The 24,885-nt window shown below is 46.2% G+C and overlaps 15 protein-coding genes across 15 annotated transcripts; 10 read left to right on the top strand and 5 right to left on the bottom strand.

Moving 5' to 3' along the window:
• Window positions 1-490: 490 nt before the first annotated feature.
• HPODL_01089 (DNA repair helicase RAD3) lies at window positions 491-2,665 on the top strand (the record flags this gene model as incomplete). The annotated part of the gene is made up of 1 exon (XM_014079544.1): window positions 491-2,665. The coding sequence occupies one exon, from the start codon at window positions 491-493 to the stop codon at window positions 2,663-2,665; it is 2,175 nt and encodes a 724-aa protein (XP_013935019.1).
• A 116-nt stretch (window positions 2,666-2,781) lies between these two features.
• Window positions 2,782-3,972, top strand: HPODL_01088 (Acetyl-CoA acetyltransferase IA; the record flags this gene model as incomplete). Its single annotated transcript, XM_014079543.1, has 1 exon — window positions 2,782-3,972. The coding sequence occupies one exon, from the start codon at window positions 2,782-2,784 to the stop codon at window positions 3,970-3,972; it is 1,191 nt and encodes a 396-aa protein (XP_013935018.1).
• Window positions 3,973-4,464: 492 nt separating this feature from the next.
• HPODL_05189 (Vesicular-fusion protein SEC17) lies at window positions 4,465-5,399 on the top strand (the record flags this gene model as incomplete). Its single annotated transcript, XM_014079542.1, has 2 exons — window positions 4,465-4,494; window positions 4,533-5,399. The coding sequence occupies 2 exons, from the start codon at window positions 4,465-4,467 to the stop codon at window positions 5,397-5,399; spliced, it is 897 nt and encodes a 298-aa protein (XP_013935017.1).
• A 75-nt stretch (window positions 5,400-5,474) lies between these two features.
• On the bottom strand, window positions 5,475-6,017 carry HPODL_01087 (Protein component of the H/ACA snoRNP pseudouridylase complex; the record flags this gene model as incomplete). Its single annotated transcript, XM_014079541.1, has 1 exon — window positions 5,475-6,017. The coding sequence occupies one exon, from the start codon at window positions 6,015-6,017 to the stop codon at window positions 5,475-5,477; it is 543 nt and encodes a 180-aa protein (XP_013935016.1).
• A 61-nt stretch (window positions 6,018-6,078) lies between these two features.
• HPODL_01086 (Intron-binding protein aquarius) lies at window positions 6,079-8,577 on the top strand (the record flags this gene model as incomplete). The annotated part of the gene is made up of 1 exon (XM_014079540.1): window positions 6,079-8,577. One exon carries the CDS (start codon window positions 6,079-6,081, stop codon window positions 8,575-8,577), a length of 2,499 nt encoding a protein of 832 aa, XP_013935015.1.
• A 376-nt stretch (window positions 8,578-8,953) lies between these two features.
• HPODL_01085 (uncharacterized protein) lies at window positions 8,954-10,923 on the bottom strand (the record flags this gene model as incomplete). Its single annotated transcript, XM_014079539.1, has 2 exons — window positions 8,954-10,848; window positions 10,920-10,923. 2 exons carry the CDS (start codon window positions 10,921-10,923, stop codon window positions 8,954-8,956), a joined length of 1,899 nt encoding a protein of 632 aa, XP_013935014.1.
• Window positions 10,924-11,312: 389 nt separating this feature from the next.
• Window positions 11,313-11,882, top strand: HPODL_01084 (uncharacterized protein; the record flags this gene model as incomplete). The annotated part of the gene is made up of 1 exon (XM_014079538.1): window positions 11,313-11,882. One exon carries the CDS (start codon window positions 11,313-11,315, stop codon window positions 11,880-11,882), a length of 570 nt encoding a protein of 189 aa, XP_013935013.1.
• An 11-nt stretch (window positions 11,883-11,893) lies between these two features.
• On the bottom strand, window positions 11,894-13,684 carry HPODL_01083 (uncharacterized protein; the record flags this gene model as incomplete). The annotated part of the gene is made up of 1 exon (XM_014079537.1): window positions 11,894-13,684. One exon carries the CDS (start codon window positions 13,682-13,684, stop codon window positions 11,894-11,896), a length of 1,791 nt encoding a protein of 596 aa, XP_013935012.1.
• Window positions 13,685-13,952: 268 nt separating this feature from the next.
• Window positions 13,953-15,545, top strand: HPODL_01082 (Signal recognition particle subunit SRP54; the record flags this gene model as incomplete). Its single annotated transcript, XM_014079536.1, has 1 exon — window positions 13,953-15,545. One exon carries the CDS (start codon window positions 13,953-13,955, stop codon window positions 15,543-15,545), a length of 1,593 nt encoding a protein of 530 aa, XP_013935011.1.
• Window positions 15,546-15,635: 90 nt separating this feature from the next.
• HPODL_01081 (putative secreted protein) lies at window positions 15,636-16,196 on the top strand (the record flags this gene model as incomplete). Its single annotated transcript, XM_014079535.1, has 1 exon — window positions 15,636-16,196. One exon carries the CDS (start codon window positions 15,636-15,638, stop codon window positions 16,194-16,196), a length of 561 nt encoding a protein of 186 aa, XP_013935010.1.
• A 135-nt stretch (window positions 16,197-16,331) lies between these two features.
• HPODL_01080 (uncharacterized protein) lies at window positions 16,332-16,658 on the bottom strand (the record flags this gene model as incomplete). Its single annotated transcript, XM_014079534.1, has 1 exon — window positions 16,332-16,658. One exon carries the CDS (start codon window positions 16,656-16,658, stop codon window positions 16,332-16,334), a length of 327 nt encoding a protein of 108 aa, XP_013935009.1.
• Window positions 16,659-17,005: 347 nt separating this feature from the next.
• HPODL_01079 (uncharacterized protein) lies at window positions 17,006-17,800 on the top strand (the record flags this gene model as incomplete). The annotated part of the gene is made up of 1 exon (XM_014079533.1): window positions 17,006-17,800. The coding sequence occupies one exon, from the start codon at window positions 17,006-17,008 to the stop codon at window positions 17,798-17,800; it is 795 nt and encodes a 264-aa protein (XP_013935008.1).
• A 1-nt stretch (window position 17,801) lies between these two features.
• Window positions 17,802-18,077, bottom strand: HPODL_05188 (uncharacterized protein; the record flags this gene model as incomplete). Its single annotated transcript, XM_014079532.1, has 2 exons — window positions 17,802-18,041; window positions 18,075-18,077. 2 exons carry the CDS (start codon window positions 18,075-18,077, stop codon window positions 17,802-17,804), a joined length of 243 nt encoding a protein of 80 aa, XP_013935007.1.
• Window positions 18,078-18,129: 52 nt separating this feature from the next.
• On the top strand, window positions 18,130-22,470 carry HPODL_01078 (THO complex subunit 2; the record flags this gene model as incomplete). Its single annotated transcript, XM_014079531.1, has 1 exon — window positions 18,130-22,470. One exon carries the CDS (start codon window positions 18,130-18,132, stop codon window positions 22,468-22,470), a length of 4,341 nt encoding a protein of 1,446 aa, XP_013935006.1.
• A 152-nt stretch (window positions 22,471-22,622) lies between these two features.
• HPODL_01077 (Protein kinase) lies at window positions 22,623-24,884 on the top strand (the record flags this gene model as incomplete). The annotated part of the gene is made up of 1 exon (XM_014079530.1): window positions 22,623-24,884. The coding sequence occupies one exon, from the start codon at window positions 22,623-22,625 to the stop codon at window positions 24,882-24,884; it is 2,262 nt and encodes a 753-aa protein (XP_013935005.1).
• Between the last annotated feature and the right edge of the window lies 1 nt (window position 24,885).

Here is a 24,885-nt window from a genome sequence, read left to right as displayed (position 1 = left end):
ACTGAAGAGTGTTACTTCTACACCACACGCGCACTGTTGTCGCACCATTGCTAAAGAGAGTCTAAGCCATTACCTTGAACCAGCATTGCAGAGTGAGAAGTAAATGTTTTAGCCTCTGGGAAATCGTATCCCAAACATCTCTCTATTGATATATACCAGTATTACCATCTTCCTCAACCTGCTCGCCATTTCAATTGCTATTGGCTACCGCCTTATGGACGATGAGTAGATAGATATAACAGTAGATAGATATATCTCGATTACCTAACAATCATATTTCACGAATTTTTCTAATTTTCAAATCTGATTAAATAAAATAAAATATATTATATACCATGAAGTAAGTACACACACTGCCGCAACTAACGCCAGGTTCTTTATCGACGACCTTCCTGTTCTCTTCCCCTATCCCAAGATCTATCCCGAACAGTATGCTTATATGTGTGACATTAAACGCACCCTCGACGTTGGAGGCAACTGTATACTGGAGATGCCCTCTGGTACGGGCAAGACCATTTCTCTGCTTTCGCTGACTGTGGCATACCAAATGCACTATCCCGAACACCGCAAAATTGTGTATTGCTCGCGTACCATGTCGGAAATCGAAAAGGCGCTGATAGAGCTGCACAAACTAATGGAATATAGATCAAAGGAACTAGGCTTTGTGGAAGATTTCAGAGGACTGGGATTGACCAGTCGTAAAAATCTCTGTCTGCACCCTGTGGCGTCCAGAGAACGAAAGGGCGTGGTTGTGGATGAAATGTGTCGGCGAATGACCAACGGACAATTGAAAGCACGCATAGAGCAAGGCCAGGCAAGCACAGACCAACTTTGCTCATTCCACGAGAAACTGTACGAAAAAGACCCTGCCAACCTTGTCCCACCGGGCGTCTACTCGTTCGAGCAACTCATGAAATATTGCAAAATGGAGGGAACGTGTCCGTACTTCACCATCAGACGGATGATGCCATTTTGTAACATCATTATTTATTCGTACCATTATTTATTGGACCCAAAGATTGCAGAGAGAGTGTCCAAGGAGCTTTCGCGAGACAGTATCATCATATTTGACGAGGCGCACAATATCGACAATGTGTGTATTGAATCTCTTTCGCTGGATCTGACAGAAGACGTTTTGCGCCGCGCAAGCAAGGGTGCCAATGCATTGGCAAGAAAAGTTGAGGAGGTGAAGAAAACTGACAGCAAGCGACTCCAGGACGAATACGAGAAGCTCGTCGAAGGGCTCAGGGAGTCTGAAATATACCACACCGACGAGGATGCGTTCATGGTGAACCCGGTTCTGCCGGACGACGTTTTGACCGAGGCCGTTCCTGGAAGTATCCGCCGTGCTGAGCACTTTATATCTTTCCTCAAACGGTTCATCGAATATCTCAAGACACGGATGAAGGTTCTTCATGTTATCAGCGAAACGCCTGTTTCATTTCTGCAGCACTTGAAGCAGCTGACGTTCATCGACCGCAAACCATTGAGGTTCTGCTCCGAACGGCTGTCGTTACTTGTGAGGACGCTTGAAGTGGTGGAAATCGAGGAATTTATGGCTTTGAAAGACATCGCCACGTTTGGTACTCTCGTTTCCACCTACGACACCGGGTTTGTGCTGATTCTCGAGCCCTACGAGACGGAAAATGCCACTGTTCCAAACCCGATTTTGCGATTTGCGTGTCTTGACGCGTCCATCGCGATGAAGCCGATATTCGAGCGCTTCTCCTCTGTTATCATCACCTCTGGTACCATCTCTCCGCTGGATATGTATCCAAGAATGTTGAATTTCGAGACTGTTGTCCAGGAGTCGTACACCATGACTCTGGACCGAAGATCGTTCCTGCCAATGGTCGTCACTAAAGGTTCAGATCAGGTGGCCATTTCGTCGCGGTTTGAAATTCGAAACGACCCCAGTGTCGTGCGGAACTACGGCACATTGTTGATCGAGTTTTCCAAAATCACTCCGGATGGAATGGTGGTCTTCTTTCCGTCGTATCTATATATGGAGAGCATTATCTCGCAATGGCAAACCATGGGAATTTTGGACGAGGTCTGGAAGTACAAGCTGATTCTGGTGGAGACGCCGGATGCACAGGAAACGTCACTGGCACTCGAAACATATCGAAAGGCCTGCTCCAACGGGAGAGGCGCGGTGCTTCTTTCTGTTGCGCGTGGAAAAGTGTCGGAAGGAATTGATTTTGACCACCATTATGGCCGCACGGTGCTCATGATCGGCATCCCGTTCCAGTACACAGAAAGCAGAATTTTGAAAGCCAGATTGGAGTTCCTCAGAGACCACTACCAAATTAGGGAGAACGACTTCCTCTCTTTCGACGCGATGCGGCACGCCGCTCAATGTCTCGGACGAGTTCTTCGAGGAAAAGATGATTACGGTGTAATGGTGTTGGCGGACAGAAGATTTGCGAAAAAGAAGTCGCAGCTTCCAAAATGGATTGCCCAAGCACTCTCCGATGCAGATATAAATCTCTCCACAGATATGGCTATAGCCAGTGCCAAAAAGTTCCTGCGGACACTGGCTCAGCCAATAGAGCAGAAGGACCAGGAACAGGGAGTCAGTGTCTGGACTCTGGATCAGTTGGAAAAATATCAAAAGGAGCAGAATGAACGCTTTTCTGTGACCAACATCGAGATCCAGGGCTAGATCTGGAATACATAATAATAATTAATTTTTTATTTGTTTTCAGGCTGTGCTCGTTCTTTCGTTTAGCTTGTGATGGGTACATTTTTCCAATCCAAATTTGTTTCCCACCAACTAATATGTCCAAAGAATACGTTTACATAGTTGCCGCTGCCCGTACTCCAATTGGCTCTTTCCAGGGAGCCCTGTCATCCTTGTCCTATGTCGACTTGGGTGCCCACGCTGTCAAGGCTGCTGTTGAAAAAGTGCCTCAGATCAAGCCAACCGATGTGGAGGAAATCTTCTTTGGTAACGTTCTGCAAGCAAATGTGGGCCAGGCACCTGCCAGACAGGTTGCTTTGAAGGCCGGCCTCGGCGAGGACACTCCAGCAACTACTATTAATAAGGTCTGTGCCTCGGGAATGAAGGCTATCATTTTCGGTGCCCAACACATCCTGACTGGTAGCGGCGACATTGTCGTTGCCGGCGGGGCAGAGTCGATGTCTAACACTCCATACTACCTCCCAGGTGCTCGTGGCGGTCTTAGGTTTGGAGATGGCACCATTGTGGACGGAATTTCACGCGACGGCCTAAACGACGCGTACGATGGAAAAGCTATGGGTGTGGCCGCAGAAAAGTGTGCCTCGGACCACAACATCTCCAGAGAGGAGCAAGACGAATTTGCCATTGCCTCGTACAAGAAGGCCCAGAAGGCTCACGCCGAGGGAAAGTTCAAGTCCGAGATCGCACCTATCACCATCAAGGGCACTAGAGGCAAGCCTGACACCGTTGTTGAGATTGACGAAGAGACTGGAAAGTTAAACGAGGCCAAATTGAGATCTGCGAGAACCGTCTTCAAACAGGACGGTACTGTCACTGCTCCTAATGCATCGCCAATCAACGATGGTGCAGCAGCCGTTGTCCTGATGAGTGCCAAAAAGGTTGCAGAGCTTGGTGTCAAGCCTATTGCCAGAATCGTTGGATGGGGCGATGCTGCTCATGCTCCAGTGGACTTCACAACCGCCCCAGCTCTGGCTGTTCCTAAGGCTGTCAAGCACGCTGGCCTGAAGATAGACGACATCGACTTTTTTGAGTTCAATGAAGCTTTCTCTGTTGTTGGTCTTGCCAACACCATGCTTCTGAACTTAGACCCGGCCAAGGTTAACGTCTACGGAGGTGCTGTTGCTATTGGCCATCCGCTTGGATGTTCCGGTGCCAGAGTTGTCACCACTCTGTGCTCTGTCCTTCAGCAAGAGAACGGCAAGTACGGTGCAGCTGGTATTTGCAACGGTGGTGGAGGAGCCAGTGCAATTGTCATTGAGAGGGTGTAATTTAATAGGATTCTTGGAACCCATCAATAGAGTAGATGGCACAAATGCCTGTTATGGAGCGTAGACGCTACCCAGAAGGGCCAACCACAGTAAGGACACTACGGGGGTATGAAAATTAAAAAAGAAGTTGTCAGTCACAATCAACTAATTCACCACGACGACTACCCCATCCTGACGGAAACCAGCAAGATGCGACCCCGTTCGCCTCCCCACGGACAGTGAACTGTGCTGTATTTCTACCCTTCAGTGGAAACACTGTTCATTGCTGGCATCCACGAGCCAGATTTCTCGTAGCTGTGAAATGCCGACCGCGAGGATCGAACCGGACACCTCAAACTGTAAGTAGTGGCCGTAGCGAATTTACCGAAGTATTAACGTTCCCGACAAATGCCATGACAGCTCGAATTTGGTATGGAATATGCATATATGGACCGGAGACGATCAGATATATTTTTGTTAAGTTGTTAAATTGTTTCTGTTATTAACATTTAAATGTCTAGTCCAGAACAATTGATTGCAGAGGTAAGTACTTAAACCGTGCATTCTTATCTAACATTCAGGCCGAAAAGAAGTGCAAGAAGGTTGGAGGGCTTGCTTCTTTCTTTGGATCGTCCCAGCAATCCAGATATGAAGAGGCTGGGGACCTGTATGTCCAAGCTGCAAATCTTTATAAGTTACAAAAGAGAAATACCCAAGCAGGACAGACCTTTGAGAAGGCTGCTGAGAGCCAGAAGCTGGCCGAGTCGCCAGATGAGGCTGCCAACACGCTGGTCGAAGCCTTCAAATGTTACAAGACCGAGGTTCCTATCGAAGCGGCTAGATGTCTTGAGCAGGCGATCGAAATGTTTGTGCGCAAGGGTCAATTCAGACGTAGTGCCAATTTCAAAGCTGACCTGGGCGAACTTTACGAGAACGAACTGAACGATATTCCAAAGGCAATCCAGAGTTATGAAGACGCCAGCGAATGGTATAAGGGAGACTCGGCCTCTGCATTGGGCAACAAGTTTGCTCTGAAGGCTGCTGATCTTTACTGCGACAACACTGTTCAGGAATATGCGAAAGCGGCAGTTGTGTATGAGAGAGTGGCTAAAGAGTCTTTGAACAACAACCTGGCCAAATGGTCTTTGAAAGAGTATTTCCTGAAAGCCATTTTGTGCAGACTTGCAGACAACAACGACTACGCGAGCGGGAATGCTCTTCTCCAAAGATTCACACAATGGGATCCTACTTTCGAGAGCACGAGAGAGTATGAGTTTGCTTCCAAGTTGGTGGAGGCAGTGCGTAACGGAAGCCCTGACGACATTGCAAATAGCGCCAAAGAATTCGACAAGTTCTCCAGACTGGATGCCTTCAAAATTAGAATACTCAATAAGATAAAGACCAGCGTTGTGGAGGCGCCTGAACAACTGGACGAAGACTTCACCTAATATAATTTTTTACCCTTCAATCAAATAACGTACAATGCTTCAGATTACGTTTGGCGATATATTACGTAGTTTCACTCAAAATCCTCTACCTCTGCCTCTGAACGATCCCCTTCCTCCACGACTTCCGCCTCTAGAAAAGCCTCCTCTGGAGGAGCCCCTTGCGCCGCCTCTGCCTCCTCTGAAAGAGCCTCCGCGAGCGCCTCCGCGGCCAGCAAAAGCACCTCCACGGGAACTCTTCTTCCTTGGTGGTTTTGGACCAACAGCCTTAGGTTTCGGCAGGAATCTCTCTAACGGTAGCAGTTTATCACCAGCAATGTAAAATTTGTCCCCCTCTTTGAAAGAGGTGGCCTGAACACCCTCGCTCGGTTTCACGGTGAAAAACACCTCGTTGAGAGGTCCCAGAATCTCGTCCACCTTGCCGACCTGAGTTTTATTCTCAAGGAATATTGGAGCGTTGAAATATGGGATTTTCTCGTTGATGCTCTTGCAAACTATATCGCCCTCGCACGCATGAACAAATTCGCCCATCTCAAAAACCTTATCTGGTGGGCCCTGAGGCACTGGTGGCCCGGATCTGCCTCCACGACCGCCTCTGAATCCTCCTCTTCCTCTGTTCATGATGTATAAAAATTTTTATTTGAAAAATTTAGAAACCCAGACACCACTTTGCGAGAAGCTTATGAAGCGAACCAAATCAGACACCGAAAAGGTGCGCCAGCTTTCTGTTTGCGAGCCAAATGAGCTTGCACTGTTGCTGGTCAATGGAGAGTTGTCTGGGATTGTTGATCAATTTGGACCAAAAAGCTCTGCTGATCACACACTGTTATTATGCAGACTTGTTCTGGCTGAAGGAGAACTGGTTGATACAACTCTGAAGAAGAAAGTGCCAGTACTTGTTCAAAAAGCTATCGATATCAATTTTGAGAGACTCAGTGCTCTGCTCTGTGTCATTTACGATTATGGACAGTTTGGAGCAATATTTCAATATCTGCAGAGCGCAGTGGAAACAATCACTCGAAAGCAGACTCTGGCTCTCGACGATGTCAATTTCGTGGTGCGTATCACGAACCACAAATCAAATAGACAATATTTGAGACAAACGGGATTTTTGGCTCCATTCAAGTCAGACGGTTACTTCCAACTGCTTTTCTCGTACATCTACAAAGATTCTGATGTTAGCGATCGCGCATTTAAACGTCTTTGTCTAAGTCCAGAGGTGTACATGTATCGCGAGTTGTTGGAGCTCAGACGTAGCTTTGAAACTTTTATTGACGTTGTTTCGCAAAAAACCGTGGAAAGACTGTATAATGAGCTTGAGCTGCGATCGTCAAATAAAGAGTTCTCGCTCTGGCTTGAAATTGCGCAGCTAGAACCGGTGAAAAGCGTTGCGGATATAGGTTTCTCTTCTGCTGTGGAATTTCTGGAGCGTGCTCGGCTACAACACGAAGCTCAGACAGAACGGCAGCTGCAGCAGGCCGTCCATGGAATTCTTGAAAGGGTGAGACAGGGGAAGAGCAGCAAGTATTGTGTTCAAGTCGAGAAAATCACTGTGCAAGAAGTTCTTGGGGGCCTTGTAAATGACAACTTGAAGTGCGAAGTTATACTGAACACCAAAGAACAGCAGGGACCTAAGAATTGGGCTACGCAACACGGGGTATTCTACAGTGATAAAATCATTCCTTTTAAAGTGGAACGGGAGGAGATGTGCAAAAATGGATTTTCTAAGTTTACAGCTGTTGTGGATGTGCAATATAGAGCGGACCTTGCGAACGTCAAATATGCAATTAGTGCTGGCAGCGAGGTTCGTAATTTGAAAGTCCAGTTTCCAAGATGGATGGATCAATTTTTTTCACAGCATGGAGACAAGCAGACCAAAAGTCAAAATGACTCGAACATTACATTTATTGCCAGACCCGTCTGTTCAGGAAAATCAAAGAAGGTTAGTGATCTGATAAAATCTTCCAATGGAAGAGTCCTAGTGGTAGCAAAAAGCAGAAAGAGCTTCGATGCGCTAGACGTCTCTATGGACCAATTTGTTGAATATGATGAAGCATTGGCAAACGTGAGGAAGTTTGCAGCCTCTCTGAATACCGACCCGGAGGACATCTATGATTTTCAGTCGGCATATGCATTTTTCAAAAATGTGGTGGAGCCCAGCTGGACCATTTTTTCCCGGAACCCTGAAACAGCTTATCCCTTTGGTGAGGCTGAGAAACCTCTTGAGCACTACAATTCGATCCTGAATCTTTTTCACCAACTAGAAGTCGCCCATAAAATACAACAATTCTCCAATGCTCGTTACTTCGCACAAAAGATAACTTTTCTAGCATTTGACGAAATTTGTGAAAACACACAGCTGAAGTACGACCATCTTTTTATACTTGATGCCTCGCTTTTTAGTGCTTACGAGTTTTGCTCTATACTGGCAACAAACACAATCTCACTGAAGTCACTAACGGTCGCTGGAAACCCACTGGTATCCGGAACCCAGTCACTACTCACCCTACTACCATTTTCCAACTATCTCACAACTCAACACAATATTCGCCAAGAGCTTGCACAATTTGCACCTGGAACAACCTTAGAAGCTCCTTTGGAGATTGCCAATCCTGGAATCAAGGATGCATGCCAGTTTGTAACCGTGAATACCAGCGAGTCGCCCGCTGGCAACGGCTACCAGAATATAGAGGAAGCTGAATACTGCGCGCTGTTGTTCATCTACATGGCCATTCTGGGTTACCCTGAAAAGGAAATAGCCATTTTGACGGCTTATCCCGAACAGAGGGTTTTAGTCAAGGAGATAATCACCAAGAAGACCGCGCAGTTGGGAATCAACGCATCTGCTAACGTTTTGGTAGCAACAGAAAAAAATGGCGGGAAGTACAAATATCTGCTTATTTCGTTGGTAAAAACTACTTCCACAGACATATGGACGAACCCATCTGTCTCCATAGGCGCCATTCAGCTGGCAACACATGGATTGTATGTTTTCGGCCTGCGGAAAAATTACACCAAAACAGTATTCAGCTTGCTACCAGCGGCTCCGCTGCGTCTGGCTGCTACGGAAAAGTTCGAAAAATGCACCCGAAAAGTTTCGGATACTTTGACAAACAGTGCAGTGATGAAGTCTGTGTCCCAACTGGAAAAACTGGTCTGTCATTTAGTCTCGCAACAATAATGCCTACTCTAACCAAAGTGCAAAAAAAAATCCCTACATTGCGCCTTTGGCGTAGTGGAAACGCACACCGTCGCAATCTGCGCGTACTCGCTTTCATACGGCCGCAAGGCAAATTTCGCGAGTGGGAAATTCGGTGATACACTCCGCCGCTGAAAAAATTCTCTTGAGAGATTCCAGGGCGCGAAAGCGCTGGGCACGGCCATCAGAAATCACCGGGGAATTTATTTCCCGGATGGGAGCGCCGTGCTGGCGGTTGACAGGCATTTTTCACAATGTCTAGTTGTTGAGTGCAATGCGCAGATTTTACATTGTAAAACACTCGATACCGATCATTGCGGCAGTTTGCGTTTTTTTTATATACCGTACAAAGAGCACCCTAGGTCTCCTTCTCGTTATGCTTCAACGGCTCCCCGTTGCGTGCAAGTCCTGGTTTGACATACTTTAAACTGGTGTACTGGTGCGTTGCAAAACGTCCGCGTCCTCTGCCACCAAGACGTCCTCTGCGGAATGGTCTGGATAATCTCTCGGTCTCCGGTTGCGAGTCATCCCCAACAGGTTTCTTGGTTTCATTTTCCGTCTGATTCACAGGTTTTTCCTTAGAATCGGCGTTCTCCTCGGTGCTCTGCTCCTTAAGCTTGTCTCCTCTTTCCCAATTTTCTGCTGGCGTAATTCCCTCTTTTGGCCGGAAATTCACGGCACGGCCGCCACGGCCTCTGCTCCTGCCTCTACCACGGATAGGCGGCTCGCCATCGCGCACGTACCGCGTGTTATGGGGATTCCTATGGGAAGCATCTTTTGGCCTTCTTTCGCGACGTGTATTGGATTTCTCTTTTGATTCGGAAGAACTGCTTTCCGAGCTGTCTTTCGATGATTCTCTCTGCTCATCCACGGTCTCTGCAGACTTTGCTTCGTCTTTGTTTCTTTTCGTATCCTTTGGCTTGGGCTCTTTTCTGGACCTTGGTCTAATTTTCACAGGGTCTTCATTTTCGGTTTTATCCGCTTTTTCGTCCTCAGGGGGCGTTTGTAATCCACCTTCGCTATGATTCTGGTCTTCTGCTGGTACAATTCCGTCATTCTTGGACTCCTGGTCCTGCGGTGTCGAAGGTGACTCTCCTGCTTTCCTGTCCTCTCTCTCAGTAGTTGCGATTTCTTTTGAAACGCGTTCTTTTCTCTCTTCCTTTCGGGACTGTCTCTTTTCACGGGCCCTGCTGTCCGGTCTGGAGCCTTTGCCGGTTGTTATCTTAGCAGTTCTGCTTTCTTGTGATCGTGGCTGGTGCTTCTTCTTAGGAGACAAAGATCTCTCTTTTTCTTGCTCCTTCTCAGCACCAGCTATCGTCTTGAACGTCGTGCTGTTGATGGCTAGATCCTGTAATTTCTTCTCAATTTCTAATTGCTTTGAAAGAACGTCAACGGGTTTGGCAGCACCAAATGGATTTGATTTTGGCTGTGAGACTGGTTTGACTGCAGCAAGTGTCTTCTCTTGGTTTTCAAGTGCCAGAAGCTTGCTGGCTGTGTCAACAGGTTTTGCATTTCCAAAAGGATTGGGCTTGGGTTTTGATTGGCCTGCTGACGAGACGGGGGAAGGTGACCTAACGGGAGCCACCTCTTGACCATTCACTGGACGCGTAGCTATCTTGCGTTTCTCCACTGGAGCATTTTCAGTATGTGCCTGTTTCTTCTCCTCTTCCTCGTCGTCGTAGCCAATTTCTTTATTGTATTTTTGCACATCCACAAAGTCCTGGAAATCAGCCACATCCACATTGATTCTGAGTCTGTCAATAAAGACATCGTTCCACTTGAGCACTTTTTGTAACTCGCGTACACTGGGCAACTGCACATACGCACATTTGCGTTCCACTTTGCCAGATGAAGAGATATTAAATCGTGGGGCAGGAGGGTTGGGGTCCTTCAGCACCTTGCATTTTTCAAATTGAGTGAATCTGGATCCAAATAAATCCGATACAAGCCTACCAGTAGCTCTTTCGGGTAGATTAGTAAGTTTTGCAATAAACGGAGGTTTTAAGTTGCGAAGCATCGCATCATTCCTCCCTCCACGGCCATTGAACATATGGTCTCCACCCATACCCGATGAATACGAACCATAGCCATTGCCACGACCGAAGGAGCCTTGGTCACTTCGATTGAAATAATTGGACGGCTCTGGTTTGTGGAGTGATACGGCGATCGAATTGATATCTATGTCATCATCGGCCCAGGATCCTCCTAGACTTTCATCGGCGTAGAATTCGCCCAAAGACATTTTCTTAGGTCCTGAAGTAAGGCAATGAGCCATTGCCCTAGTGTTAGTATCGTTCCGATCGCGAACCTTAATATGTACTTACCCATGGTGTTATCTTAATATATGTGTTCAGATGGAGAATAAAAAGGTGAAAAGGTATATCTTTTAGTGGTGCTGTACCTTCAGATTAGCAAGTAAGTCTAGTGTAGTTTGTTGGCAAGCAGTTGACTTAATATGGCCCTAGTCACTCTTGTTTTTATTAGCTTTATATTCAATTTGCTTCAGAAAAAAACCAGACCAACACGGAGTTGAATTGGCAGATTTAATTTTATTTAATTCCATACTCCAGCGATGCCAGTTATACAGCTGGAACAGGAAAATGGACGCTCGCGCGAGATCCTTTCGCCTCAACCGCAATTCAGCCGGACCTCTCAGACACTGCTGGTGCCACCGCCTCCAAGGCACACTAGGCTCGTCTCCGTTTGCAGCAAACAGAATGATATCTCTATCCACTTCCTCAATCACGTCGCTGATTCCATCCTTGTACAATCTAAGCACCAACCACTCGACCTCAAGCTTGATGAACGCCACCGCCAATTCCACCTCGGAAAATTTGGCGTTTATCTCCGACGCATTGGCCAGAGAGTCAGACGTGACTGTCTCAACGAACATCACTTCCCAGGCAGAATATAAAGGATTCGCGGCATACGTCATTAGCTTCATCTTCTTGTTCATATGGCTGAGTTGGTCAATGATTCCAGATTCGATCCTCAACAACGTTGGCATATATTACTACCCGTCAAGGTGGTGGGCTCTCGTCATTCCAGCATATGTTTTGGTATCCATGATGTACACATATGTGGCCCTTGCATTATACAACATAGAAGTGAAAACTCCTCCATTGGATGATCCCCGGACAATTGCAGATCCTGATGGCGTTGTTATTACAGAACTCCCGCATTATCAGAAAAAAGACCTTGACCGCTATCTATTTTCTTCCACCAGCGGAATTTGGGACTTGCCGCTGAGTGAGGTCAATAAGGTGTTGTACGGGGAGGAGTACTAAACACAATCGTTCTAGATGAACCCGCTTTCTATAGACTCATTGAACCACTTGCTGAATTCCGCGCCAAAAGAGGCAACCAAATTGTCTGCTTCCAAATTGAACTCGCTGGGAGAAAATTTCTTAAGAGCGATCACACTTTTACCATCGACCATTTTATGCAGACACCACCAATTTCTGTTGATTTTGACAAGCTTCTCGACTGGCTCGAGACCCAGGAACTCGTGGTTCTCTAGAATGTGAGTCATGAGGCTTAATGTAAGATTGATGATCTGCGTCCTGTTCACCCCTTCCGATGGTAGCACAGAAGTTTTGATTTCTTTGATGTCATCAGAGTCGGGGATATTTGGCAGGGAAGTCTTGATCTCTTTGGTCAGCGGATTGTATATTAGATAGAAGAATTCTGAATTCTCTTTCAGGTCTTTTTCCATGGACCTCAATTGTGTAGCGACCACATCATTGAAATAGGAGGAGTAGATCTCATCTAGCTGTGATTGAAGAGAAGCAAAAAAATCGGGCTCTTGGCCGATCTCTTTGAACAACAAGGTGAACAGTATTCCGTTGATTTCGTACACAACCATCTCCACAATGAAGTCTCCCAGATGCACTGTTTTCGTAATTCTCCCGTCGCTTGTCTCGCCTAATAGGTATTTTCCTGTCAGCTCCGTGCCCAGCGACTCTTGCGACTGTGGGGCCTCCGCGACAGCTTCATCCATAACCTCAGACTCCTCGTTAGAAGACGAACCTAGCCCGAACAAGCCAATGGATGACACAAGCTGGGGGACCGAAGCAACAGTATTGATTGCAGATGTGAAAGGATTGAACACATGTGTAGTCAACTGTTCGTGGATATAAATAGCAGGCTGTAATATGGATCTATCAAGCAGCGTCCGGTTTCCTCCGGACGAGGCCTGAATAGCAGCATAGTAGGTTTTCAGCGACGGAATGTTGCTGAGTCTTAGCGAGTACGTAGAGAGGCCTGTAGAAAGATCGAGTCTCTCGAAATGGTTCACCAAGTTAATCAACCACTCTCTGGGTATCGGTGATTCCTCGTTCAAGTATATCACGCCAAAATTCTTTGTTGGTGTCCAATTCGTGTTCACAATCAACAAGTCGACCAAAGAGCTGTTTTTTGAGCTAAACTGCTTCAATGCATTTTTGAGGTTATCTTTGAACCCAAGCGGCAGCTCCACGGACGAACGTCGATATCCAGAAAACAAATTCAACACCCCTCGGTCCGTCAGACCAAAGCCTGACGGATACTCAAATTTCTGCGTCAGCCAGATCCGCCACCAGTCTTCTAGTCGGGTTTTTGCGTTGCGATCTATGGGTCCATAGTTTATTCGGTAAAGATTGTAGCCATACTGAAACTCCTTTAATAGATACGTTGGCGTTGCGAGGCCTCGTCGCACATATGATTGTCCAGCTTTTGCAAATCTGAATCCGCAGAAGAACTGGTATTTTTCCTCGAAGATCCCAGTAACCACTCTAGATTTATCTGTGTCAATGTAATTTAGAGAACCGTCGCCAGAATTGTGGAAACGGCCCGCAAACGCACCAAGCCCTTGTATAAACCCAATTCGTTTAGCTTTCTCGGTCTCAAGGACGTCTCGACCCTCAAAGTTGAGATACACGAGAATCTGGTTGATCAGTTGTTGATCATCTTCCTTGCTGGGGTCACCCAAAGATGGGTCGATTATGCAGAAATATAAGAGCTGTGGCGGCTGTGTGCCATTGGATCCGGTATTTCCTGTCTTCGAGATCAAATTTGAGGTCGACGAATGGATCGCATTGAAGACATTCATAGCCTTGTTTGGAGATTTAAAGTCTAAGTTATGCAAAATCCGTGCAAGGGTGTAATAGGGTGTCGCTTTAGAGCCAGAGAGCAAAGGCTGCCAATCTGTCTGTGCTAATCCGTGCTAGCTTTCAATGCTATGCTAGAGTACGAAACCGCTGTGGTTTGGATCCAGCTGTAACTATGCCAGCCTCAATCCTGCAACCAAATTCTTACGGGTGTATAGATGTGCGACGTCAATTTAAAAAGTTGAAAATATTGTCGAACCTCTTGTCATAATGGTTCTCGCAGATTTAGGAAAGCGGATCAACAGTGCGGTGTCGGAGGTGACGAAGGCCAACGTTGTTGATCAAACGGCAGTCGACGGTCTTCTGAAGGAAATTTCCAACGCGCTGATTGAGGCAGACGTGAACGTCAAACTAGTGCTCAATCTTCGAAAAAAGCTCAAATCGACCATTGAGCAGGAGGAGAAGCCAGGTGTCAACAAGAAGAAACTGATACAGAAGGCTGTTTTTGATGAGCTGTGTGATCTGGTCGACTGCAAGGAGACAGAACTTTACAAACCAAAGAAAAAGAAGACAAATGTGATTATGTTTGTTGGTCTTCAAGGTGCGGGTAAAACGACCACATGTACGAAACTCGCCGTGTACTACCAGAGAAGAGGTTTCAAGGTGGGAATGGTGTGTGCTGATACCTTCAGAGCTGGTGCTTTTGACCAACTCAAACAGAATGCGACAAAGGCAAAAATCCCATACTATGGTTCTTACACCGAGGCAGACCCTGTGAAAGTTGCTTCTGACGGTGTTGAGAAGTTCAAAAAAGAGAAATTTGAGATCATCATTGTGGATACGTCAGGACGTCATCGTCAAGAGTCAGAGCTGTTTGCGGAAATGATCCAAATTGGAGAGGCGGTGCAGCCAAATCAGACGATTATGGTTTTGGACGCTTCGATCGGTCAGGCCGCCGAGTCTCAGTCGCGTGCCTTTAAAGAATCCTCTAATTTTGGAGCCATAATTCTCACCAAAATGGATGGACATGCCAAGGGAGGAGGAGCCATTTCTGCCGTGGCTGCTACGCATACTCCGATTGCATTTATTGGTACCGGAGAGCACATTAATGATTTAGAAAGTTTCACTCCTAGACAGTTTGTTTCTAAGTTGTTGGGCATTGGTGACATACAGGGTCTCATGGAACACGTCCAGTCGTTGAACCTGGACCAGAAAGACACGATCAAAAACTTCCAGGAAGGTAAGTTCACGCTGAGAGATCTCCAAACGCAAATGAACAACATTCTCAAGATGGGTCCGTTATCGAAGATTGCTCAAATGTTACCTGGAGGCATTGGCGAGATGATGAATCAGGTTGGCGAGGAAGAAACTTCCAAAAGATTCAAAAGAATGGTCTACGTGATGGACTCAATGACAAAACAAGAGCTTGATAGCGACGGAGATATATTTGTAGACCAGCCAAGCAGAATTGTGCGAGTTGCGCGTGGATCTGGAACGTCTGTGACCGAGGTCGAAGCAGTGCTAATGCAGCAGAAGATGTTTGCCAGAATGGCACAGACAACCAAAAGCATGCAACAAGGTGGAGCCAACCCAATGGCAGGCGGTCGTGGTGGAATGTTCAATCCGCAGAACATGCAAAGAGCGATGCAACAGATGCAGTCGAATCCATCTCTCATGCAAAATATTAATAAGATGATGGGAGGACTAGGCGGAGGTATGCCCGACATGAGCCAGCTGATGGGTGGGGGCGGAATGCCAAATCCTCAAGAGATGATGAAGATGATGAACACTCCAGAAATGAGGCAGATGATGAACAACCCGGCCATGAGACAGATGGCTCAGAACTTCCGTAGAGGTATGTAAAATTGTGGCTAAGACATGTGTGGCTAGTACTTCAACCTAAAAAAAAAAATAACGGCAAATAAGAACGCTTGTTGATAAGATTAAATAACAATGCTGAGACAATTGCGCCCTTTGGCTTTATTGGCCAAGTCCCGCCCCTTGACCAGATCACTTGTGTCTCTGCGTTCCACTGGTATTTATAGATTTCAGGTGAACAGAACCCCTGTGGCCTTTTCGGCCTCCAGATTTTCGATTCGCAAATATAGTGTTTTGGAAGAGGAGTCGCAAGCTCCAGTGGTTGACTTTTCAAAGGTCAAGGAATTTGTCGAGAAGAAAGACCCAGACAACGTTATTGTTGACGTCAGAGAGCCAGAAGAGTATGCCAAGGGCCACATTCCTGGTGCCATTAATATTCCAGTCAATTCGAGTCCCGGTGCGCTAGGCCTTTCTCCTGACGAGTTTGAGCAAACTTTTGGATTCCCAAAGCCAGACCCATCCAAGACCCTGCTTTTCTACTGTCTGGCGGGTGTGAGATCGAGCATGTCCGAGGAGCTTGCTAGCACCTTTGGTTACGGCAAAAGACTGAACTACGTTGGCTCCTTTGCCGACTGGACTGAGAAAAACGGTCCGGTTGAAGTTCCTAAGCAATCCGAGAAACCCCAGGAGGAATGAGTGACTTGTAATTACAGAGACTTGAAAGCTGAAAATCAGAATTGCATAGGACATAGCCGGATCATTATAACTGTGTAAGTCTAATATTATGCGAATTTGCGAAACGGGTATTAATTATAATTAGTTGGGTATAAGCTAGATGAGTTTGAGCGTTTCGTCAAGAAACTGTCTATCGTCGTCATTTAGCTGGAGCGCAAGGTCGTCTTTTCGCAGCCACGATGAAATTACCATAGGGACAGAGGTGTGGTATTTAGAGGTAAGTTTTTCCAACCGTTGCACCAGTTCATAATTTGGATATTTTTCAACAGCGGGCTTCAGCAGATTAGCCACGCGCTTCGAGTTGTTCTTGTACCTCTGAAATGAGGCCCACGAAACTGTAGAGCTTGGAACCGGGACATCGCCGTCAGAGTGCAGGCTGTTGAACCTTTTTTCTTCCTGATCAATGTGGCATAAGTCTAACATAGCAATAGCTACAGGATCAAATGGTAATTTATATAGGGTGCAGTCGGCAGGCAAGTCAGCTTATGATTTTTAGGACGTGCCACGTTAGGTGACGAAACCGAATCAGCAGGGCTCGCTCCTTGTTCTACAATGAAAGCCGAGTAAAATTGACATAACCTGAGAGAAAACATACGATTTTCGAAATGCTGCTTAATGCCGGTGATGGAGTCACCTGCGTTGTATTCTCCACCATGCATTGCTGCTGATCTGCAGGGATATTTTTGAAAAAATAATCTTTTACACCGTAAACCGGGGCCGCATGGAGGAAGTAGCAAACTAAAAACCAAGTCCCATTAAGTTTCTTCATCATGACTACCGAATCGAAGGTTTTTACCCAAAAGGCGCTGATTGTCGCATCGTTTTTGCTGTCAGGTTACGGAACATTGTTCTTGTTCCTGTTCAGCCACTTTGGAAAGCACTACAGAACTCCATTCACCGGATTTTTTATTGTCACTGACATCTATTGGTTGGTGACAATGTTGCTCCAGGTGTTTTTCATTGTCAAAGTCTTCTTCGACAAGACCGTTGCAGCAGAGAACAAAGCCGCCATTAGTGAAATAGTGGGCCCTCATTTCGCCATTAACAATGCCCTACATTTCCTTTGGTGCTACTTCTTCCACAAGGAGAAGTTTGCCTTGGCCGAATTGGTTCTTGTCATCAATTTGCTGAACCTGCTGGCCCTCTACTTCACTCATCGCACTGTTGCCATCAAGAACGTCAGCGATTGGCTCACTGTCCACTTCCCAGTCACTGCTCTGCCCCTGTCTTGGACCATGTATGCCATATTTTGGAATGGAGCTTGTTTGTTCCATTCGCACAACAAGTCACTCCTGGCACGTATTTTGGCAAACGTGTTGGTTTGGGAGTTCCTCGTCGTTCCTCTGGCAATATTAGTTTTCTACCAGGACTGGTCCATTGGTCTGAGTACCAGCTTGCTGATGTTAGGCCTTGGATTTGGCCAGCTTTTCACAAAAGTGGTTGCTTTACAATGGCTGTTTGCCTTCATTATTGCAGCCGTCAATTTTGTGGTTTCGGTGGTGATCATGTTCGGATCTGGTTTGAGAACCGTTAACAGGGAAGAACAAGCTCCATTGCTGAGCTGATCTACTTGTTTGTCTCCATAGGTCGGATCATCTTCTCTATCATCTCAGTGTGTACAATCTGTCTAGGTTTGTTGTAAGTGTTCGATAAAAACTCCAGCATGGCCGGATGGGCCACCAGGCTTGCGTAGGTATCTCTTTTGATGTTGCTGATATACTCGGTTCTCGTTGTCTCCTCATTGCCCAGTCCAATATGTTTGCTCTTGAGCGCTTCATAAAGCTGCTTCTCTCTGATCTTATCCGCCTACACGTTAGAAGTCATGATCTAAACACGTACCATATCTGAAAAATGAGATTATTTTGAATTATTTTTTTTTCAATCGTCAATCATCATGACTGAGGAAACTCCCAAGGTCGAGAATGCTTCTGCGTACCAATACACGTGGAAATTTCTTGACGAGCAAGCGGTTTCCAACTGGAAACAGACTGTTGAGAGCCTGACGTCGCGAATCGTTCAAAAGGATATTTCGCCGAGCGAAGTATTCTACGAGATTGTTATTTGTCTGAACGACTTCAGCTCAAGAATCCCCATCAACAACCTAACCAATCTTGTGAATACAATCATTTCCACCATCCCAAACGTGAAAGAGCGACAGGAGCTATCGGTGCAATTCTTGCTGATTTTTCAGGCTTGCAATCCCAAACCTCATCTCAACGCATTTATTCAAGCTGTCAAGATCGACAACCAGTTCAAAAGACAGTATCTTGACTTTTCAATTCTTAAAAATGGACTGTTTCCCGACTTCAATAAATGTTACTTCAGTGATGCCAGAGTGAATGACTACGGCGTGGTCACATACTCCTCGCTTCACGAGTCAAGCGAAGGCTACTCAAAACTGGCTGTGGAACTCATTGGCATGTTTTATCAAGAAGATGCGCTTTGCAAGATCACCTACTTCAATCACATAATTGAGCGGCTGATAGGCCATTTTAGACTAGATATCACTAGATCGTTTCTGCTGATGCTGAGTATATTTGCGTTTTACCTTGACGAAAACGAAGAACTGATTTTACGAGTCATCAAGAACAGCATATTCACCTCCCAGCAGTCAAAAACGTTGCAGTTGGTGGTAGTGTCATTTCTGTTGAATGCGGATACAAAAGAGAAGGTTCCGTTGGAACTGAAATTGATTACTCTTTTGATAAAGGAAGGCATTCTTGAATTCCATTCAATCTACAATTCTCTGCAACCTTTGGAGTTTGAATCTGATGCTAATTTTGCTCTCAAGCCAATAGAAAACACAGAAATGGATAACCTATACGCTCAATATAACGACGAACTGAAGGAGAATGCTTTCAAAGCTACTGCTTCTGCTCTTGCCCTGGCAGCTCCACTTGTTTTGGACGATGATGATGATGATGACATGGGTGAGTCGTCCAAAACAATCAGGGCCGAAGAGCCTCCTGTTCCTATTGAAAAAAAGGTCACAGTCAAGGAGAAATCACAATACATTGCCAAAATCAAATTCTTAAAATACATCTTGCAATCAAAAATGTACGACGAAGCGCTGTTCATTTTAGTCCAACACCCGTTTTTGCCTCTGATAGATGAAGAAGTTTGCAAACTAGTGAATGACCTCGCGAACGATATTATAACCCCATACTACAACACAATTGGTATCACAGGAATAGGAAAGCCAAGACTAGACGCTTCCTTGAGGCTGGTGGAGTCTTTTGAAGATCTTGTCAAATTTTGCCATCAGTTCCTCTGTTTCAATGGCGTGAAAGTGGCCAGGGATCCGGTTTTATTCACGAAGCTGGTGCGAATTTTGCGATATCAACTACAGAACGGAGCAGATCGTGACCAGATATTGCAGCTGTATCGCGAATTCATTTTCCCAGCCCTTTCATTCGCCAATAACGCTTCTGTTGTAAATGAAGCCTTTTCAATACTGCTCGACTTCTACCCGCTGGAAACCCGTTACAATTTATACGGAGAGTATCAGAATGTGACTGCCAAAAAGGATTTGGAAATTAAGCAGAATTTTGATATTGCAGAAAAGAAAACAAAGGATATCCTCAAGAGACTTTCGACAGCAAATGGAGAAGCTCTAATGCGCCAATTGACCAGGACTGCCTTTGGTAACCCATTGGCAGTAACCTCGACTTTTGTTAATCATATTGAAAGTTATAGCAGCTTGAGTGATTTAATTGTGGAAGCATCAAAATATTTCGGTGCATTTGTCTGGGATTCTCTCACCTTTCAGCTTTGCAACAAGCTCAATTCGAACAGGCAGGCGATGCAAGAAGATGGACTAAATTACATGCAATGGATTCAAAACTTATCGTCTTTTGTCGGTAAATTGGCCAAATATAGACCTGAACAATTCCAACTCGGACCAATCCTGACTCTTATCACCAAAAGTCTCAACAATGGATCAACAGACCTGATCATTCTGGTCAATGAGATTGTCGGATCTATGAGTGGTGTTCAGCATATCAACAATTTAACCTCTAGGCAAATATTTTTGCTCAACGCGGAGACAAGTCTTCAAAAGCTTGTCTATATGGTGATTCAAGACAAGAGAGCAGAATCGTTCGCAAGCTCGCGGAAATTACTGGATACTCTGGTAAGTCTAGACATTTTAGCGGAGCTGTTTATCCTCCTTGCCAATCTCCCGGACAAAACGGTCGACTCGATACAAGCTCCGCTAAAAATTTTAAACCGTCGTTGTGACGAGCTCAACTCTTTAATTCACACCTTCACGACCATGGTCGACGAGAGTCTTCCCACAAGCATTTTTAAGGAGAAAATGATATCCTTGGACACTCTTATCAAACGGTTTCGCGTTCGTCCTGTTTGGGCTTTTCAGATCTGGAGACGGCATTTGAGCAGACAGCTGAAAGCAAATCCGGACTACATCGATGAGCTCGAAGCTATTTTATGTGCCGTATTGCCACTTGACTGGGATGCCGTGAGCGCCAGCTTTTACGCGGACTTCTGGCAATTATCGCTCTACGATATCTGCTATGAAAAGATTTCTTATGGAGAGGAGTCGGCAAGCATCAAGTCGAAAATAAGCATGCTGAACAAAAAGCTGGCTCTGTCTCGCAAGGATAAAGATATTCCAAGGAAAGAATTGCAAAGACTTGAACACGAACTTAGCCAACTGCATCAAATCTCGACCCGTGTGAGACACGATGCAATAAAACACGAAAACAACTACCAGGCCACCATTTCTCGTATCAGGAATAAAAAAGACCAATGGTTTGAAGATGTTTCAGACGAGGAAACGGTCTCCAAAAGCACCAAACAGATCTTGGAGCACTGCTTTTTGCCAAGGATGGTTCACTCTCCCTTCGATGCAGTTTACTGTGCAGAGTTTTTGTTCCTCGCTCATTCGTTGAACACTTCTGGGTTTTCGTTGGTTTATGTTCTGAACGAGCTTTTCACCTGCAACTTCCTCCAGCCTACGCTGTTCACCAGTACCACCTTAGAGATAGAGAACCTGGGGATTTTTTATCTACATGTCTTGAAGGAACTCAATGCATGGAGGCAGGACCCCAAATTGTATGATAGCAAGGCATTGGGAAAGGAAGCAGGCTCGGACCCTTTGCTTGTCGGTTTGAAAGTGCCTGGTGGAGAACATTTGCAATTTGAAGAGTTCAGGAAGACACTTTTCAATTGGCACAAATCGCTAGAGAAACGAATTATTGCTGCATTGGATTCCGAGCAATATACTACGCGGAACAATGCGATCATCTTTTTGAAGAACCTTCTCGGAGAATTTCCTGTGGTTGCAGATCATTCTGAGATCCTTACTCGCAAACTTGCCTCCATATATTCGTCTGACTCTAGAGAGGACATTAAATTGGCTTCTAATGCGCTATTTGTTCTGATCTCGTCCAAAAAGGCCTCCTGTGTTCAAACCTGGGAGTTCTATGAAATGGACCCCGAGGAAAAAGAGAAGCTGATGAAAAAGAGAGAAGAACGGCTGGCCGCGGAGCGCGCTCGCAAGGTCGAGCTAGAAATTCAGGAGAGAGAGAAAAGAGAGGCCGAACGCAAGGAACGCGAAAAAGCAACGCCAACTGCAAGACCGTATGGACTAGTGGGCTTGGAGAAAAAAGTGAAACATGAAAAACAAGAACAGACACAAGAAGCAGTCGAGAACACAGATGCAACAACCAAGAATGGCGGCACAGAGGACAAAATGGAAGGTATAGAGACCGAAAAAGAGAAGCCCGAGGAAAAGAAGCCGGTTGAAGAAAAACCAAAGGAAACAATTTCGGAGCCACCAAAAGATACCGAAACGAAGAGTAAACCATCCTCGAGGTCGCCTACCCCGGCCGTTCCACTGGGGCCCCAGAGCACCACTAACAAAACTAGCACGCCTACCGGTCCGTCAAGCACAAGTTCGTCAGCGCTTCGGGCTCGTCTGGAGGAAGAAAAACGGCTTCTTATGCAGCGGCAAGCGTCCAGTGCTGCCAGCTCTTCACCTAGCTCTTCGTCTGCGTCTCCATTACCTCCGCCACCTCTGCCTCCTCCATCGAACCCTCCTGGACGTAACTACAAGGGCAGTCGCGACTATCGACCTCGAGAATTTTCGACACACAGACAACCGAACAATAGCGGCAGACAACCTACGCCAGAACATGAGTACGATCGAGCATCAGGTCGTAAAAGACGATATGATTCCCAAGCCCATGAAAGGAATAAGCGTCAGCACTACTAAACATTTTGTAATAATTTAATTTACCTGATTGGCTGATTTGAATAATGTATTGCAAGTCGCGCAGCGGCGTATCTTATCAGCAATTTGTCCAGGTGCGAAGTAAAAAAAAAAAGCTTGAAGTCATTTATAAATTAAATCAAATTAGTTCGACGATGACCTCAAACGACCGGAAACCTGGCGTTTCGTCGCTCACTAAACTCATGAATGAGCAGCGGGCTCAACCTCCTTCATCTCAGACAGTCAGGATAAACAGCACAGAGGTTCATCCTACAGACAGCGATTTCCAGAAGACCATAACAACCACAATAACTTTGGAAGGAGTGTCCCCAGAAACCTCATACAGGGAAGATTACATAGAGCCGGTCTCACAGGTACAGGTTTCGCCAAAGCCAATAGCGTCAACTCCACAACAGCCATACGCTCTTAGACCAGCCAGCCTACATTCCAACAGTGGACTACCCGGCTCGCTGTCCAACACAATCCCCTACTCGGCTCCCGGTGGACACCCGTCACTTTCCACCTCTGTTCATAGCTCGTCAACATTTCTTGGTTCTCCCGCTGTAAATTTATCCAATGGACAGCTAATTTCGGCTACACAGATTTCGTCGCCGGCAATATCGTCGCCGAAACAGCTTGAGCCCAGGCTCATCATTTCTAAGCAAAAGGTTCAGCAGGTCCAGGAGGCGCGCGCCGCAGCAGCAGCAGCAAACGGGACTTTGAGCAGTTCTAGATCAAATACATCACTTGTTAACTTCTTCTCTAAATCCAGAAGAAGCACGGCAACGCTGGACCAGTTTTCGTCGTCTCCGCAACAGGACCAAACCGGTCAGTCTCCCTCATCTCAATCAAGTGCGGAAAGCGTCACCAACGGAACGGCACCCGGATCGCGTCATTCCTCGATGGCCGACTTGCGCAGGTTTTTCCGAAAGTCTGTTTCATTAAGCAACGGCCAATCCGGAGTGCCAAGGACTTCGAACTTGAGCGCCGGCTTGAGTGTCCAGCGTCAGGGTTCCATTTCGTCCATTCCCCAAATCACAACCACCACTCCTTCGTCCAGTGTCACCTTTAACGGTCCTTCATTCGCTGGGTCAGACACCGTGCCCTCGTCTCCGTCGCAAGAATACAGCACTTCACCTTTGGATTTCAGCAAACGGGTGCCTTCATCTCCAAGCTTATCGAGCCCAGGAGGATCTTACTTCAATATTGCACAGACCCCATTGTCTGTTGGTGGAAACACCACGCCGCAGATTCCATTTAGTAAGCGGTACAGTAAATTTGGAGAGAACTTGGGCGCCGGAGCAGGTGGACAAGTGAGACTGGTCAAACGAATTTCCGATTCCAAAGTCTTCGCAGTGAAAGAATTCAGAGCCAAGTACCAACACGAATCTAGAAGGGATTACATTAAGAAAATCACCAGTGAGTACTGCATTGGGTCAACCTTGAAGCATCCAAATATTATCGAGACTATTGAAATTTCCTATGAGAATGATAGAATCGTTCAGGTCATGGAATACTGCGACTATGACCTGTTTGCCCTGGTGATGTCAAATAAAATGAGCCCTGAGGAGATCAATTGCTGCTTCAAACAGATCTTGAATGGTATCCGGTATATTCATTCCATCGGCTTGGCTCACAGAGACCTCAAGCTGGATAACTGTGTGGTGTCGAAAGACGGAATTGTGAAGCTTATCGATTTTGGCTCTGCTGTGGTGTTCCAGTACCCATTTTCAAGCACGCTGATCGAGGCCCAAGGAATCGTTGGTTCCGACCCATATCTTGCACCTGAAGTTTGTGTCTTCAACAAATACGACCCCCGCCCCGTCGATATATGGTCAGCAGCTATCATCTACTGCTGCATGACTCTGAAGAAGTTCCCGTGGAAGGTTCCCAAGCTTTCTGACCCTAGCTTCAAACTTTTTGCATCCAGAGAACCAGGTGTCACTTTCGGCAATCTGCTGAGACGAATGCCAGATCCTCCAAGCTACGAAGATCTAGAGAATAAACAAGAGTATCCCAAAGAAAAGGGAAAACACCATGAAGAACTGAACACCGTTATCCATCCGGAGGAGATGCCTACTCCTCCCCCATCTGCCTCCAACTCTAATGAGACACATGATAGTGAAGATCCTCTGAAGCATACATCCAACCTAATGGGCGAACAACGTTTGCTGAATGCGCTTGCCCCTGAATGTCGTCCAATGATTGGAAGAATGGTGTCGTTGGCGCCTGCTTGCCGTATAACGATAGATGAATGTTTCAACGACCCATGGTTGCAATCAGTCCAAATGTGCACCTTGGTCAACGACGAGTGCGAGCATAAGCTGGTTCCATCTACGGACCACGAACACACTCAAGTGGACCAAAGTATAGCACATATTGCCATGCTCGAGAGGAAGAAGAAAGGCAAGAAATGAT

This window comes from Ogataea parapolymorpha, chromosome IV (assembly GCF_000187245.1).
Source record: "Ogataea parapolymorpha DL-1 chromosome IV, whole genome shotgun sequence".
Lineage (NCBI taxonomy): Eukaryota > Fungi > Ascomycota > Pichiomycetes > Pichiales > Pichiaceae > Ogataea > Ogataea parapolymorpha.
This window is presented reverse-complemented; position numbering and strand designations above follow the sequence as displayed.